We start from the raw sequence: 18240 nt of genomic DNA, 5'->3' as shown, positions 1-18240 counted from the left end.
GTGGGCGTGGTAGAGGCCTCAGGGGGGTTCGAATTGAGTCTTCCTCTTTGGGCAGTACGCCAAATTTAGATACGAGTGAAACACGAGTTTCACTTGCTATTAACCCATTCGGCTGGGGACGACGCACTGTCTCAATCCATATTGAGAGTGTTGAAGATGGTCGCTAGACCTCATTCTGGATCTGGGGGCCATGGGTCGGTAACTGAACGTCTCCAGTCCAATAGAGCTAAGTTGTTCAGGGGTGTCAGTAGAGTCGCCCTTACTGTGGCCGAGTATTGGTTGGAGGCTACTAAGAGGATTATGAACTACATCGATTGTACTATTGAGTATAAATTAAAGGGTACAGTCTCTTTGATTCGTAGTGAGGCATATTAGTGGTGGTTGTCGGTTGAGGAGGGTACTCAGCCGGATCGTCTGAACTGGGAGTATTGTAAGACTACTTTCTAGGAGAACTATGTGGGTGCAAGCTATGTTGATGCTTGTATGTGTGAGTTCATGAATCTCACCCAAGGCGATAGATCTGTGGCTTAGTATGAGGCCGAATTTTTGAGGTTGAGCCGCTACGCTCAAGGCTTGGTGGTGTTTGAGTATGAGAAATACGTCTGTTTTGAGGATGGCTTGAGGGATCATCTGATGGTACTAATTGCTCCGCAGAGGGAGTGAGAGTTCGCAGTTCTGGTAGATAAAGCGAAGATTGCTAAAGAGGTTAAGTGCGTGGAGTGCTAAAATAACGACCGAGATAGAGGTAAAAATAAGAGGGATTCGAGGCCTTTTATTTATTTTCAGAGGCTCAAGAAACGGGTCGGACTTGAGGGGCTTGTTAGAGTGGAGGTTCCTGTTGTTTCTACTAGTATTTAGCCATATGGTGATAGTGGTAGGCGCCATCCAGATGAGTGTTGGAAGAGGTTAGGGGCATGTCTTAGGTGTGGGTCTTTGGAGCATTGTATTAGAAAATGTCAACAGCGGGCTGATCAGATGCAAGCTTCTGGACTGGGTTCTGTACAGCCTCACAGGGCAATTCAGCAGCCACCTAGGGACCGTAGACTAACTAGAGGAGGTAATGGTATGGACCGAGGACAGAGAGCCCCGGGCAGATGTGCTAATTAAACTAAGGCGATGTAACCTGCACTAGTTTATGTTGCTCGTCATCGAGAGGATAGAGATGCTTTTGATATTATCACGAGTACGTTTTTTATTTTTGATGTTCCATGTACTGCTCTGATAAACATAGGTTCTACACTTTCCTGTATAGCTAGTACCGTTTTCGAAAACTTATAGATTTCTATTGAGTGTACTTCTAGTGAGATTATTATATTAAGTCTGTTGGGGTAGTCTGTACGAGTAAGTAGACTTTATTGGAATGTTTCGTTAGAAGTGCAATAGGCTGTATTTCTGAAAAATCTGATAGAGCTATCGTTTGGGGAGTTCGACTTAATTCTGGGTATGGACTGGCTAGTTGAGCACCGGGTTAGTTTGGATTGCACCACTAAGAGGGTCGTTTCGAGGACCGAAGATGATACAAAGATTATTGTGATTGGTGAACGACAAGATTATCTATCTAATGTAATCTTCACTCTTGTGGCTGCGAAATTGATTCGAAAATGGTGTGAGGCGTTTATGGCTTTTGTCAGTGTTTTAGTTTTTTGGGACTCTTCTATCGGGGATCTCAAAATAGTGGGGGAATTTTCAGATGTATTTCCTCATGAGTTATCGAATTTACCTCCGAATTAAGAAGTTAAGTTCGACATTGAGCTTCTACCGGGTACAACTTTAGTGTCCATCACTCCCTACTGAATGACACCGAAGGAGCTTACAAAGTTTAAGGTTTAACTTCAAGAGCTTCTAGAACTTGGTTTCATCCGTCTTAATGTTTCTCCATAGGGGGTACCGATTTTGTTTTTAAAGAAAAATGATGGTATCATGAGGATATGCATCGACTACCGACAGTTGAATAAACTGGCTGTGAAGAATAAGTACCCACTTCCGAGAATCGAGGATTTGTTTGATCAGTTTCGAGGGGCTTTAGTGTTCTCGAAAATAGATCTTCGTTCTGGGTATCATCAGCTCAGAGTTAAGGAAGTTGATGTTCATAAGACGAAATTTAGGACTCGTTGTGGGCACTACGAGTTCCTAGTTATGCCTTTTAGTTTGACTAATGCTACGGCTGCATTTATGGATGTGATGAACTGAGTGTTTTAGCTGTATCTGGATCAATTCATCGTGGTCTTCATCGATGATATTCTGGTTTACTCTAAGACTTAGGATGTGCATGATGAGCATCTTAGGGTAGTGCTTCAGATACTCTGAGAGAAACAACTCTATGCTAAGCTGAGCAAGTGTGAGTTCTAGTTGTGAGCGGTAACTTTTCTTGGGCTCGTTGTTTCTGCTGAGGGGATCTGAGTGGACCCTAGGAAGATTGAGACTGTGTTGGATTGGAAACAGACTAAGAACATTTCTGAAATCCGTAGTTTTTGGGTCTCGCGGGATATTATCGGAGGTTTGTCGAGGGGTTCTCTTTGATTGCAGCTCCTTTGACTCTACTTCAACGTAAATGGTATTTTTTTGTTTGGAATAATGCGCAACAAGCGAGCTTTGAGAAGCATATATTTGTTCTAACGCAGGCTCCTGTTTTGATACAGCCTGAATCTGGTAAAGAGTTTGTGGTGTATAGTGGTGCGTCGCGCGTCGATTTAGGATGTGTATTGATGCAATATGGTAAGGTTATGGCTTCTGCGTCCTGTCAGCTTAAGTCACACGAGGGGAACTATCTGACGCATGATCTCGAGTTAGTTACTGTGATTTTTGCGTTAAAAATCTAGAGGTATTATCTGTATAGTAAGAGATGTATCATCTACACTGAGTACAAGAGCCTCGAGTACCTCCTTACTTAAAAGGAGTTGAATCTTAGACAATGTTGGTAGATTCAGTTGCTCAAAGATTACGACTGAATGATAGAGTATCATCCTAGTAAGGCCAATGTGATGGTCAATGCTCTCAGCCAAAGAACGATGACTGATTTGAGAATAATGTTCGCTCGACTTAGTCTGTTCGAGGATAGATGTCTGTTAGCCGAGTTGCAAGTTAAGCCTACTTGGATTGATCAGATTCAGGACAATCAGTTGGGGGATGAGTCATTGATTCAACGATTTTGTCAAGTTGAGAGTGGCAGTACTTCAGATTTTATGCTGAATACGGATGGGGTTTTACGTTTTCAAGGTCTGGTTTGTGTACTAAACGATTCTGATCTGAGACAATCGATTCTGAGGGAGGCGCATAGTAGCCATTGTGCTATGCATCCCAGTGGTAATAATTTGTATCGGAATCTCCGTGAACTGTACTGGTGGCCGAGATCGAAGCGTGTGGTTACAGATTTTGTTGCTCGTTTTTTGACGTACCAGCAAGTTAAGGCTGAGCACCAGTTGCCTGCAGGTTTGTTCAACATGTTTAGTTTTATTTATGGAAATGGGAATGAGTGACGATTGACCAAGTTGCCCCTGACACCCACGAGCGTGTGGCCCACACGAGCATGCCACACGGGCATGTGAGTTTTGGACCAGGCCATGTGGGCCACACGGGTGAGGCCAATTTGCACGTGTGGGCCTACACGATCAAGCTACACGAGCATGTGGGCCCATATTTCTAAAATTTTTCCTAAGGTCACACAAGTTATTCCGATCGACTGTGGGCCTACCGTAGGGTCAGTAAGGGCTAATCAAATCTTAAAATTTTGTAATATGATATTCTACTATGAGTAGGACACTATTATGTATGTATGATTAATCTGTTAATATATATTTTTTATTTGTATACGAGCATGTAAGCATGATATTCTTGTATATATGTTTGAGGTAGGAATTGTATATGTGTGGAGGAAGTGTTCTGTATGGCGACCTTCGCCTATATTTTAGCAGTTTGGCTGCATATTATCTGATATGTGTTGTAATGACACGATATTGTGTGTAGGGATGAGTGGGGGTTTTTAACCCCACATGGTGTGATGGGATAGTCGGAGTTGTGTAGAAGATGGGGGTAGGATTCTGAATATCTATTCTGCATATCTGAATCTGACTATATATGTGATTTCTGTATGTATTACATGCTTATTTCCGTTGGGTTACACACTGAGTTTATAAAAAGTCACATCTGTTTGTCTGTTTTATTCAGGTAATCCACGGACTTAGGCCGTAAACTATTTAAGATTATGGTTTTTATTTTAAATTAAAGATTATTTCTAGGAGTTTTGTAATAATTGGACTCTCTGGACTATTTAGTTTAATTTTAGGATTTGGATTTTTTTAACACTTTATTTGCGACGGTAAGCTAAAAACATTATTTTTACTAAAACAAAGGTTTTTTGAAAATACGAACGGGATTTCCAAATATAACGTTCTCTAGGACTTCCGCTGTAATTTATGTTTGGCAAATAAATTAATTGAATAACGCTTCTGATAATGGTTATAAATGAATATGAGTTACAAAACTTGAATGATTTATCAAAATGACTCAGTTTTTCAAAAACTCTTCTTTGTGACATCTCCGGATACAGTTATAATATCTTTGGTTGGGTTTGGGGTGTTACAGTATCCTAATATTTTACTAAGTTCACTTGGGCATCATTTTCGTATAAAGTTCAAAACTATTTCCTTTATAATTTCATTTCTATTTTTTTAACAAATAATCAGTCAACAATCACATTTACATCTTGTACTATTTCCATATACCAATATTTATCCGAACTTACAATTTAGTCCATTTCGAGCTATAAGTGCTAAATTCATAAATTCTAGTTAGTTCAATTATATATATACAAGTATAAATTCAAATACCATTCATACTTAAGATAAAAATTAAGTGGTAGTTTCCATACGAACTTACCTGATCAAAATAGAAACAAATTGAATCTTGGGGACTAATCAACAATTTTGGCTTTTTCTCAATTATCTTCGTTTGATCCAATTCTTGATCTATTTAATTATTCCATTCAATTAATCAATACCAAAAATTTATACATTATGTTATGTCATGAATGAACCTAAATAATTTCATTTTCAATATCCTTAAAGTTTTACATTTTATTCAATTTAGTCCCTAAAATTGTATTAACCATAACTTTCGATTTTAAGCCTCAATTTATAAACCAACTTCAATTACATCCCTTATGGACTCTCTACTTTCTATTTATACTAAAATTTCACAATAATGTTACATTTTAATCACTTTAATCTTTATAAACAAAACTAACAATTAAGCTTTACAATCTAGTCCTTTTCCATAATCTAAGCTTAAAATCATCAATTTAATATCAATTTATTCAAGAAATCAACAATGGAAACTATATAAAAAAACTTTAATAGTTTTGAAAATTGGCATATGAGCTAGCTAAATCAAGCTCTCATGACCTCAAAAACAAAAAAAATTATAAGAAAAGAACCTAATTGAACATACAAATTGATAGTCTAAAGTTTGAAGCTTGAAAAAGGGATTTCTTTCTTATACGACAAGAGGAAGAACATGAAGGGAAATGGCAGTTTTCTTTCTTTAATTCAACTTAATAATTAGGTTGTAATTAAGCTTAATTATTTAACAAATTTATGCTTTAATTAACTCAAACATTAGTGGATTCTTCCATCATATTCTGCTAACACATAATATAAAATGATTTAATTGCCATTTTGGACCTTTAGCTAACTGCAATTTAAGTCCCTAAGTTTGGCCAATTAAAAACTTATAGCGATGAGATTACTTGACCAAACTTTAGTAAACTTTTATACCAACTCCACAGATATTCATATTTAATATTTACGGATCTAGTTTACGAAAATGAGATTTTGAAACCATCTTTTTCAGCAATATTGGAAATCAGATTGTTACACCATTGACCGGTCAAAATTATTATAATATTTTAAAAATTGCAAAAAAATATTTTAAAATGTAAAAAGCTTGTAAAACTTTTAAAATTAGTAAAATTCATTTAAAAATATATAATTATATATTATTTTAAAGACTAAAAGTTCTAGAAATTGTAAAAATTATAAAAATTCTTAAAATTACAATTCTTTTAAATATAAAATTGTGAAACTTATTAAAATTTCAACCAATTCACAATCAATTATCAATTCATACAAATTTTACAATTTATTTAATTTTGTCCTTAAAATCGGGACAAGCATAACTTTCAATTCAAAGCCAGATTAGAATCCAATTTCACCAAAATTCATTAGAGACCTTCTATTTTCTATTTATATCAACATTTTGTAACAATTTTCTATTTTATTTAATTTGGTCCCTAATGTACGAAACTAACAATTAAACTTTACAATTTATTCATTTTCATATACTAAGCTTAATTTCTAACAATTTCACATCAAATTCATTCAATTCTCAACAATGACAACTTTCAAAAAATTTAATAGTTTTACAAATTAGTACATGGGCTAGCTAAATCAAACTCTCATGACCTCAACTCTATAAAAATTAATAAAATGAAAGGGACTTACTTGAAATTAAGGGTTGAATATGTAAAGTTTTCAAAAGCTTCATCCAATGGTTTTTTAGAGTGGATGATGGTGTATAGATGATGAAGATGTTTATCAAATTTTTCCACTATCGTAATATATATAATTAGTTTAGTTTTAATTAAATTTAATTAATTAAATTAATCATTGTAATGACCTGAATTTTTAGTGGTGTTGGAACAGATATTCAATATCACTAAATTCGACAAGTGAGTAGAAAATATTATTAATTTAGTGAGTATAAGTTAAATGTGAAGTTAGGAAAATTTTTGAAATAGTGAATAGTGTACTAGAAATAAATATTTAAATAATTAGAATAAAAACGAGGTATTGAGACCTCAGAGATTTTAATTGAGCCATAAATATTTTTATAAATATTTATGGAGTTTTAATAAGTTAGTATTAAAGTTTCGTCAAGAAATTTTAAAGTTTCGATTGTTAATTGAACAAAAAGGACTAAATTGTAACAAATGCAAAATTATGGGAAATGATTAAATAGCTTAAATGATAAAAGAAAGAGGGCTTAAAAGACAAATAGACCCAAGGTCTATTTGGGCTTGACGGCAAGGGCATGAAATCAGCAAGAAAATAAGGAGAATTAAGGGTAAAATTGGAATATTGCAAAATTTACTTAATAAAGTTAGGATTAAAGTGGAATTATCTAGATTTCTCTTTATTTTTCTGCATTCTCATCAGGAAAAACACCATAGACGGTTTCCTTAAGCTGGTTTTTCATGTTTTTACTACAAGTAAGTTCAATTCTTGATTATTTCTTAAAATTTCTGTGTTTTTGTGACGTTTACAATTAGTTCCACTTGTTGAATTCATTAGTTTTAGATTTTATGAAAGAAATTGAAAGTTTCTATGAATATGTGCTAGAAGTATATGATGATTTAGCATGGATTTAGAGCTTTAAATTGTTTATATGCCGATTTTATTGAAAGAATTGAATAGAAAGTGAATGTTTGAGACATTGTAAAAGAGTTTGAAGTTAGGGTTTTATGTGGAAATTCTGAATTTCAATAGTTGTGAAATAACTTATAATGTCTAGGTAAAGTACTAATTGAGAAAATTTAGCTTAATTGAGGGGTTAATTGAGCAAAGACTGAACTGTATGAACTGTGAAATTTGGGGTAAAATGGAAATCAACACTTGGCACTAAAACAGTTTTGGACAACAACAGTAGTCTAACTTTGGAAAATCATCAAAAAATGGAGAAAAATAATTAGGGGCTTAAATTTATATATTTAAAATTTTTAATGAGTCTATTTTCAAAAGAAACAAACGAGAACATCATCTGAATCCTGTACGAAGAGATAATTAATTTTTAGTGAAGAAGGGTAAAAACTGTCAAACAGCAAAATATGGATGACTTTAAAGAATAAACTGTACTTATTGGCTGAACCAAAAATTTTGAAAATTTTATGGTAAGAAGATATCTAAGTCTAGTTTCAGGGAAAATTAGCAGATCTTAATTTGGAGTTCCGTAGCTCAAGATATAAATAATTTAGTGACTATGACTCAAGGAGACAACTCTGAATGAATTATAAATAATAATGGAATTATAGAGAATGTTACATATGAACATGAAATGTATTAAATTAATGATTAAATTTATTTATTTAAATCCAGAAAATTCAAATACGAAGCTAGATCGAGGAAAAGAAAAAGTTCAAGATTAGTAGATTTTTGCATACGAACAAGTATCGAGGTAAGTCCGTGTAACTTGAATTATATTCTTAAATGCTTGAAATATATTTTTCCTGATGTGAATATGATTTGGATGTTTATTGTATGATAATTGATGAAGTATTGGTATTCTTGATGAAAAGAGAAAATAAATCTCGGTTGAATGAAAGGAAAATTCGACGGATCTTTGAAAAGGAATTGACGGTAAAAAGGATCTAGCCCAGACGGGTGATCCTATCCTGATATAGCATTCTCGAAGAATATGTGGAAAATGGATTTAGCCCTGATAGGTAATCCGAATTAGGGTTTGAATTTAGCATGGACTAGTAATTCAGATCCAAGCTCATTAGAGTAATTGTCATTGCAAGGGATTTAGCCTAGACTGGTAATCCTGACAATACTCTATGAGTTTATATTACAGGGGATTTAGCCTGGACTGGTAATTCCGCTGTAATGATGAGGTTCGCGGGAGTCTACTCTTTAAAATGGAAATGTGTGCACATGAATATGAGTTGACGGACCCGGATTTGTACACTAAAGTGTACCCCTGAAAATCCATCAAAATTTCGAGAAGTTCAACGGGATAAATATGGAAAAATAACAAGGGTGGAAATCATGGTATTGATGAGCTCATCAAATCATGGTATATATATTATTGATACATGAAAATTATTGAACTAACTTGAATGTTGAGTTTGTGCATGTTAGGGGAATAATGCATTGAATGGATGTATGAATGTTTATTGCATTGTATTAAAAATATTAGGAAAGTATAATTCTTGTTCCATGAGCTTACTAAGCACAAAGTGCTTACCTTGTTTCCTTTTCCCCTGTTTTGTAGTGTTAAGAGCTCGGAGGTCGGATCTGGTCGGAGACGCATCACACTATCAACCTCAAGATTTCGGTATATAAAGAAACTTTATTTTGGAAATCAATGGCATGTATAAGCTAATAAAGTAAATGTTATTGTGAAATGAATGTAAGGTTAGCCATTGGTATGGCTAACAAAATGGATTGGTTGCTTTAGATTAGTCTCAGTTTAAAATTGCAAGGAATGTTAGAAATTTATAAAGGGGTTATATTGAGTTCATAAATTTTTTTTTGAGATTTTGCAAAAAAAAATTTCTTATGGTTTCGATTTAATCTCGGTTTAGTCCTAATGTATGTTTTGGGCTTCGGAGGCCCATCCAAGGGACGTCATGATATGTTTCGATAAATGAATAATATTTAACTTGTAATAATGAAAAATTAATTTGGTAAAATTTGGTAATGCCTCGTACCCTATTCCAGCGACGAATACGGGTAGGGGTATTACAATCGTAACTAATTAATCACTAATAATTAATTATTTTAATCTAATGATAATCAACATCACATCTCACTATCATCCCTTTTTAAAAATGAATAAAATTGTAAAAATTATTTAAAAATTATAATAATTTTTTACAATCTAAAAATTATTGTTAGGATCGTCCCGGTTAAGCAACGAACAAGTAAAAATAGTAGAAGAAATTGAGAAGATGAACACACAAATTTAACGTGGAAAAACCCCTCCAAAGAGGATAAAAAACTACGGGCAAAGATAAATTTACTATAATGGCAAAATGATGAAGAGTACAAAAGATGGAGATAACAACTAAACCCTGAAAACCCAAAATCAAAGAACCATCAAAACGTAAACACAAAATTCTCTGAATGTGTTATGAGTTCTAATCTAATGGGTGTATTTTTCTAAGATTGTAAAAGACCCTATTTATAGGCTAAATTAGTAAGTCAAATAAAATATACTAATAAATGTTAAATATATTATACTAATAAATACTAAATCTTCTAGAAAGAAAATATATTTTTGTTTAACTTGACTTGCAAGCAATCTCTTAGAATTTGGGTCACACAACTCTAATAATTATAATAAATCTTACAATTCTTCTTAAAACTATCTTCTAATTTTCAAATTCAATGCTTGTTTTTTTAATTCAATGTTTAGTTCATTTGTAAGATTTTCCTAGCATATGATTGAAAAATTTTCTAGTAGATAGATTAGGTTCCATTTCGTTTAAAAAAAATATTTGGAGAAACACATCTTAAGGATTGGTTTGAACCGGATCTAACAAATAGAATCTACTAGATCAAGGATGTTGGATCGGTACAAACTTTGAAGACTCATCTGCGACAATCTAATTTACATTAGTCTTTATTACTATATTGTATATATCTTGCTATTTTAGTCACTATTTGACAGAGAATTGATTGTAATTGATCTCTACTATGTTAGCAAGTCATAAAAACTCTTATGTAGAGACTTGTATAGGTTTTGCAACTAAGCATTGATTGAACTTACTTGCTCAGCAAAGAACGTTTTTGAGAGAGAAACTTTTTGTTGTTTGGTTTTGTTGTTTGAGTTCTCAAGGGAGAACTTAGAGGTGATAGATTTAGTCTTTAAATACACAAGTGAGGTCGCTATATCAGGGAGTGATAGAACTTGAATTACTTATTATATTAGGATTAAAGATTGTGGAATTTTCTCATTGAGGTAAACTCCGCAAACGTAAGGAAACTGAACTGTGTAAACAATTCATCATCCCCTAATTTTATTATATTTTACAAAATATTATGTGAAGTCCACTTTCACCATCACTTCTTTCCATATTTTATTTTACTTAACTGACCAACAATAAGAGAAATATAATTTCATTAATATAAGCTATGATGTTTCAAAGCATTCCACTATCTTAATCACACAATTGTCGAAAACATTATTGTACTATTAATTTCTTCTACCTTGTAGCTTTTGTGACTTTCTTCTAATGATGATCGTCAAAATAACATTATAGAATTAAGGCTTATATTTTCTTTTTCATCTATTTTTCCTTTCAATGTTTTTCATCTTCCTCTCATTCTTGCTAGATGGCAACAGCATGATTCTCTGCTGAGAATAATATTGTATATATTGGAAAGTTTCAAATCATAATAAAAATTATAAATAAAAATAAAAATATATATTGTTAAAGAGTTGAAGACTGAAAAAGAAATAACTAGTGTATAATTGAAGCTAATTAAGAAGAATATTAAAATTTATAAGATGCTTCGACAACTATTAACATTGCTGCGCCTGCACTTTCACTTGCACTTAACAACTATTAACAACTATCGTGATAGTACAAATGGTTTCTGACAAGACGTGTTAGCTCCCCAAATGCAAGAGAATTTGGTACCGTGTAGCTAATATTAAATATTAATGTTCTTTTGGTATGGAAATCTTTGAACCATATACACTGTATTAAAGTTTCTAGAATGTATATGACATCATAGTTTCATTAAAAATTCATCATTTAAAAGCTTAAGTGCTAAACTAAAATGAGTAGAAAAGGTTGGAGAAGACAGGACAAGAAAGGAGGAAAAATTGTAACTCTCTTAAGGCTTGGGTTAATAAGTATTCATCACAGGGCTATTTACGAAAAAAATTAAATGTAAAAAATAATTAATTATTTAAATATCATAACCCGTCCCTTGAGTGAGATAAGGGCAGGCTCTAAAATTTGACTACTAGCTATGGGAAAACCACCAACTTTAATTTACACTAAGCAAATTTGGAATTCCACTGAATTTGTTAATATTGTTTAACATTGAAATGACCCAGGTGCACTACCCACTCAGTGCCTCAACCTTTATGCTTTCTCTTCTAAAAGAATCTCTCTTAAAATGGTAAAAAGTTGTTTGCAACTGTAATTTTGGGAAAGTTCTATGAATTCATAAACCATTTAACAATTTCTAAGTATCTTTTCTCATTTGCCTTAAATGAAAAAGTTGAGTTTCCTTTATCAGGCATTGTTAACATTCATGCATTATTGTAAAGAAAAAAGAAAAAGATATACAAATTTTGAATCTCAATTACACATAACTTAAATATGAATGCTTCGTAAGTCGATTGTCACTAAACCAATAATTTTTTTTTGCTTATTTTTGGACCCACTTCGTTTATAATTCATTTTTGACCTTAGCAAAGCAGCCAATGAAGAACCGATTCCAGGGTCCCCTAGCTGAGGAATAGTCATGCAATTCTAACCAATTCTAACTCGTGTCATTGAATGGAATATGTACAAAGGTACTAATCTTTCTGATTCATTTGTCACCAAAGGAGTTTACAAGAGACTTAAGAGAGAGAGAAGTAGATATATAGTCCAATCCTTTATAGCCCAGTTTTATTTATAGCTTAGATCTAGATAGCATACAGTGTTTCCATAGGAGTTCCATACGCTATATAAAGAGCTTCTGCTTGTTCTCATCCTCCAGCAAGAAACTCCAATCGAGCATATAAGATATATATATATATATATCCCTTGAATCTCTTTCTTTCATTCAGAACTCCTCAAATGGCAAGGGAAGTAGAGCCTCTCATGGGTGGGAGAGTCATAGGAGATGTTATGGATTCTTTCATCCCAAGTATTAAAATGTTGGTCACTTTCAACAACAAGCAAGTCTTCAATGGGCATGAGTTTTATCCTTCAACAGTTGTCACCAAACCTAGGGTAGAGGTTGCAGGAGGTGACATGAGAACTTTCTTCACTCTGGTAATTAAATTTAAAACCCTTCTTATGATGTCATTTTTAACAAGTTGTGCTCCGCCTAGGTCTTTCACTGTTTAAATCAAGCTGGTGTTTATGTTGCTTTGCAGGTCATGACGGACCCGGATGTCCCTGGACCTAGTGATCCTTACTTAAGGGAGCACCTTCACTGGTACAGCTCTCAATAATATGTGAACAGTAAAACTTATCAAAACCCTATACAATTTTGGTTTCGTCACACATTCATACTACATTCACTGAATGATCTTGAAAAGCAAAGCTTTATGTATTAATTAATCATATTAAAAATTTAAGATAACAACAACCGTATACTTATAATGATGTCATGTCTTTATTATGAATCATCTGCAATAATCAAGTTGTCTGCATGCATTTGACTCGAGAGCTCTTACCAATGGGGAAAAAAAAGAGCTACATAGAGACAGCAAGATAAAATAATAGCCTGACAGTTTCTTTGATATCTGACCGTTTTACAGGATTGTAACAGACATCCCTGGCACCACAGATGCCACATTCGGTAGGATTTACTGTGTAATTAGACGTACTGTTGAACAATTTAAGAAGATAAAAGAAACACTGATCTTCTCTTCTTATTTTTTTTTTCTTTTTTTCTGCTTTCTGGGGGTTTTCTTTTTTAAATCAAGCAGGAAGGGAAGTGGTGAGCTATGAAAACCCAAAGCCAAATATAGGGATCCACAGGTTTGTGTTCGTTCTTTTCAAGCAGAAACGTCGACAGATAATCAAGTCACCTTGTTCAAGGGATAACTTCAACACCCGACGTTTCGCTTCTGAGAACGATCTTGGCCTTCCTGTTGCTGCTGTGTATTTCAATGCTCAAAGAGAAACAGCTGCAAGAAGACGTTGATTAACCTGCACAAAAGTATATCTGTGATGGGGTGTTCTTGATCAACTAATATTTGTGTGGTTTTTCTATTCAGTATAAAGATATATATAGGCTTGTTCTCTATTAAGAATAAAACTTTGTGCAGAGATCCATCCTCCTTCAAACTCTGCCATTGGTTTGATTTCAATTAAGAATTGTTGAAGTTGAAGCTGAAATGTTTTTCAGTACTTAAATCTGAAAAAGTGCAACTTTTGAATTATTTATCTGTATGAATTATTACTATTCACCAGTGTAAACGAGGAGTAGTACTTGTTTTTCAAACTGCGGAATCATTGGAATTACAACGTGGCACAAAATCACCCATGCAACTCACTATTTGACAAAGTACCGTGAGAAAATAATAAGGATAAATCTTCAAACTGTATATCACCTAAGAGAAAATATGCAATATTATATAACTTATGATTTTGTATAAATTTCATTTTCAGAAATTAATAAAATAATTGTTAATATAAAACCATTTTACATATCACATATATAAACAATTATATATATTTAATATATTAATAAATAAATAAACTATAAAAATAGTTACTAAACTATTATCTTACTGTTAGCTCATGATGAGGTTGTTATTAACGACTCATCCTAAACAATCAACTCAGTCAGCACAACTAAACTGATACAAACGTACTAGAAACTAAACTAACAAATTACTCTAACAGACGGCTAAATTACTCTAACAATAGTTAACTAATAGAAAAGTGATCAAAATATTTTCTATGATAATTTTATCATTTTATATAAAATCTAAAATATACTTACCTACAATGATATTCAAATCTAAAATATATTAATATTCGTTCACAACTTCATCATTTTAATCAAATCTTATTTAATTATTATATATTTTAACATTTGTTGCACGTATTTTTTATCAATCTTGGGCCTGTGATAATATAATAGTAATTATAAAGCTTAATACTTCCTTAAAAATATAAGGCTTAATATTATGTAATTACACAGTTTAATAATTTTATGCCATGTTTAGAAATATTTATATTATTTCTTTAATATTTAAATAGAAATATGTTATATTTGAGCGTAAATTAATATTTTTTACATTAATTAATATTAATTAAATTAAAAGTCAATCAGCATTGTGATATCAATTAAAGTGCTGTATGATAAATTGATGATAAAAATTATTAAAATTACCGAATAAATCAGGCACAAACTCACCTGAAATAGATGCTATGTGATAAAAAATAAAAAGCTGTTAACGCAAAGAGAAAGAAAACACGTGTCAAAAAGTAACAAGTGGCCACAATGAGGGGCGAAGAAATTTTCTTCCCACATCTTTAACTCGGTATAGATTTATTTATACTAGATTACGAAATATTCGTGACAAATAAAAAATACTGTTATAAAATTCTATTAACTTTTTAGTTCAATTAGTATTGATATTGTTGTCAGTTTAGAAGGACGTAAGTTTAAGTATGGTAAAACGTATTCTAGTTTGATTCCTATTTGGTATAATACCTAGAACTAGACATAATTCTTCCTCAACTTATAAATAGGAAGATGATACGTTTCAACGCACTCGAACCCATATCTTACTGCATTGACAACAATGTCCATGTAAATCGAACTAAGACTCAATCAGCATGGTTATAATTTTTTTAATTTATAAAATACAAAAATACTTTTATAATAATATAAGATGCTTTGTAAAAAAAATATATATATTTTTTATTTCTCAATTGAATTAGAAGTTCACAGCAGAAATAATAGTACTTCACTGTAGAAGTATATATATATAATTAACCAGTCTCAGCGCACCTGTTCAATTGATATAGAACATGTTCAATGTTGATTAATTTGTTGCAGTATGAATTGATTCTCTCTTTTTCTTAGTATTGAACTTTATTCTTTGGCAAGTAGTAAGGTAGTAAGGCAGCAAGGCCACCTGATACTAGGATTCCGACATTACAATTCTACTCATCCAGACTGCACTACCCCTTTACTAACATTAATCTCATAGAATCGATGTTGTACCAGATCAGTATAATGTTATGTAAATACGGCATTGTTTGGTCAAAGGGAAAAAAAAGGAGAACGGATGGAAAACTAAAACATGGACTTTCCTTCATGTATCTGTCCTCCAAAATTACTACAAAAATAGGAACCAAACTATAAGCAATACATTGTAAAGGAACAGAAACTGTAACATAAACAGACAACATAATTAATCTTTCATCCAAATTTTTGTAACTTACTCTTTCATATTTTCCAAGACAAGTAAAATGTTTAGTTCACTGTTTTAGGATCAAATCTTCTTCTCATGGTCCCAATCTGCTTATGATTGAGGCCAAAAGCCTTCTCCAAAAGCTCCTCGTTGATACCAGACCCAAAAATGGCAGATGGAATCTTTTGAAGTCCTGGGTTTTGGCTATTAAGACACGCAAATATTGTAGCAGGCTTCTCACCCACATTCATCTGAAAGTGAAGCAGACCTTTTGGAAACACCATAACTTCTCCTTGCTCAATCACCCTGGAGAAAACTCGGTTGTTTGAATCAACAAAGCCTGAATAAACACTTCCTTGCACCACGTAGGCAATCTCAGTGGCTCTGGGGTGAAAATGGGGTGGATTTATCCCACCAACTTTCAAGTCGGCTCGCACAAATGATATCCCTAGTGTGTTGATCCCTGGAAAGATTGTGGGGTTCACTGGGAAGGTTGCCAGGCCTGTGTCTGTGAAGTTTCCACTGGATTTTAACCCCGAGAAGACGAAATCATCGGTGGTTGCCTCCGACGAGTTTTTGCAGGGTAGAATGCTGAGATGAGCTGTTTTTATAGCTCCAAATTTGGGGTTTGGAATGCAGAAATCCTGAATCGGATCAGGGTCCGAGGCTAAACTTTCATCCCCATGCATGATAAATACCACTAGTACAATCAAAACCCATGATTTTTCTACCATTTTTTTTCCCTACAAATAAATCAAATCTCTGTAACTCCTAGAGGATGTTCAGATCGGTATATATAGAAGCAAATAAAGCATAAAACTTGCTTTAAAGCTAAATACGCTCCAAACATGACTAAAAAAGCAATAATCAACAGTTCCGAAAGCAGAATATCAGGAAGTGTGTATTATTTAGGTAGGGGCCTGCATTATTATCACTTATATTTTCATTGTATAAACAAAATTAAAAAAAGAAAGTCATATTTTTAAATTTGAGAAAATGATGAAGATTTCGGTAATCGATATCGCAAATGATGATTGCATGTTCTTGATGTCGTCCGCGTGGGAAGGTCAATTTACAAGTGTCGAGCCAATGTAATGAAAGTTGAATACGATTTTGTTGCAAATTCAGGAAAAAAAAATTAAAAACCAGGAAAATTTAAGCCATCCTTTGCTTGAATGTGAAGGATGGTGAAATTTGAGTCATGATTAATCCCACTTTGTTGTTTTATATGATGATATTTCTTAAATTCAGTGGCGTGTAAGAGTTGGTGGAAAATAAAGGAAAAGTGTTTTGTTCCCTGCTTCTACTTACTTTTGGCCTTGGATTTTTATGTAAAACCTTTTCAAACTATCCTATTTTCTGTTTTTATACGCTTGGATGCCAAGATAAATAACTACGAAATATTATTTCATAGATTTTATTATTTAGATACTGGATTTATATTTTAATTTTTATTAATAATTTTAAATTTTGCATTCAAAATTCTTTATTTGGGAGAACCACAAGCTTCCTTTTATTTAGTTTGTAATATTTTAATCCAACATTCAATAATTTATCCTCAAAAAATCAATAATGTAAATTAAAATACGAAAGAACACAAAAATAAAATCAGTATGAAAGTTTATATAATTACATTGCCTTGAAAATTATTATGATAAAAATAAGACGTCATCATTATTTTAAAAAGATATATAATTTAATGTTTTTATATTTGTGTATTCAAATTTCTTTATTTAGGAGAATGGAGCTCTTTTCTTTGTATTTAATTTGCAATATTTTAATTTAAGCCCAACATTTAATAATTTTAAATATAAAAGAAACACGAAAAATAAAATAGATATAATATGAATATACAAATATACCAAAATATTATTAAAAAGCTTACATAAATATATTATCTTGAAAATTTATTATGGTACAAAAAATAATATGAAAACACTAACCTTACAAGAGAGTCGGGGTTAAAGTTTTTGCTTGGCATCCCAATGACTAGAATTCAAATCCTATTATTATAATCCCCTCCCGATTTATAAGGTACTAAGAAATATATATAGTGAATACAACTTTTAGCAGTTTTCCGTACAACATAATTATATATACAGTTGAATGAGAAAGTTGCCCCATCGTTTGGAGCATCAATGTTGGTAGTGTGTTAGCGTTAGTACGGTAAATACTAGTGTTGGAAGTCAATCAGCATGGACGATGAATTACATGAAATGTGTTTCACAGAGGAATAGCATGAAGCGGAGGAAGAGGAGTTTGAATGCAACAATGCAAAGAATCAATTCAAATTCAATCCAGATGCATTAACTACAACTTTTTCAAGGGTTTGGAAATTGTCAAAGTTTGTTAAAATCT

The 18240-nt window shown here is 32.6% G+C and overlaps 3 protein-coding genes across 3 annotated transcripts; 2 read left to right on the top strand and 1 right to left on the bottom strand.

Annotated features, from left to right (window-relative positions):
- Window positions 1-2948: 2948 nt before the first annotated feature.
- LOC128032603 (uncharacterized) lies at window positions 2949-3476 on the top strand. The gene has a single exon (XM_052621264.1). The coding sequence runs from the start codon at window positions 2949-2951 to the stop codon at window positions 3474-3476; it is 528 nt and encodes a 175-aa protein (XP_052477224.1).
- Window positions 3477-12430: 8954 nt separating this feature from the next.
- On the top strand, window positions 12431-13930 carry LOC105797949 (protein SELF-PRUNING). Its single transcript, XM_012627814.2, has 4 exons — window positions 12431-12775; window positions 12880-12941; window positions 13267-13307; window positions 13438-13930. Exons 1-4 carry the CDS (start codon window positions 12578-12580, stop codon window positions 13653-13655), a joined length of 519 nt encoding a protein of 172 aa, XP_012483268.2. The 5' UTR covers window positions 12431-12577; the 3' UTR covers window positions 13656-13930.
- Window positions 13931-15759: 1829 nt separating this feature from the next.
- Window positions 15760-16751, bottom strand: LOC105799684 (germin-like protein subfamily 3 member 2). The gene has a single exon (XM_012630355.2). It carries the CDS (start codon window positions 16614-16616, stop codon window positions 15945-15947), a length of 672 nt encoding a protein of 223 aa, XP_012485809.1. The 5' UTR covers window positions 16617-16751; the 3' UTR covers window positions 15760-15944.
- Window positions 16752-18240: the final 1489 nt, after the last annotated feature.

The sequence above is a fragment of the Gossypium raimondii genome, chromosome 9 (assembly GCF_025698545.1).
Source record: "Gossypium raimondii isolate GPD5lz chromosome 9, ASM2569854v1, whole genome shotgun sequence".
Classification (NCBI taxonomy): Eukaryota; Viridiplantae; Streptophyta; class Magnoliopsida; order Malvales; family Malvaceae; genus Gossypium; species Gossypium raimondii.
This window is presented reverse-complemented; position numbering and strand designations above follow the sequence as displayed.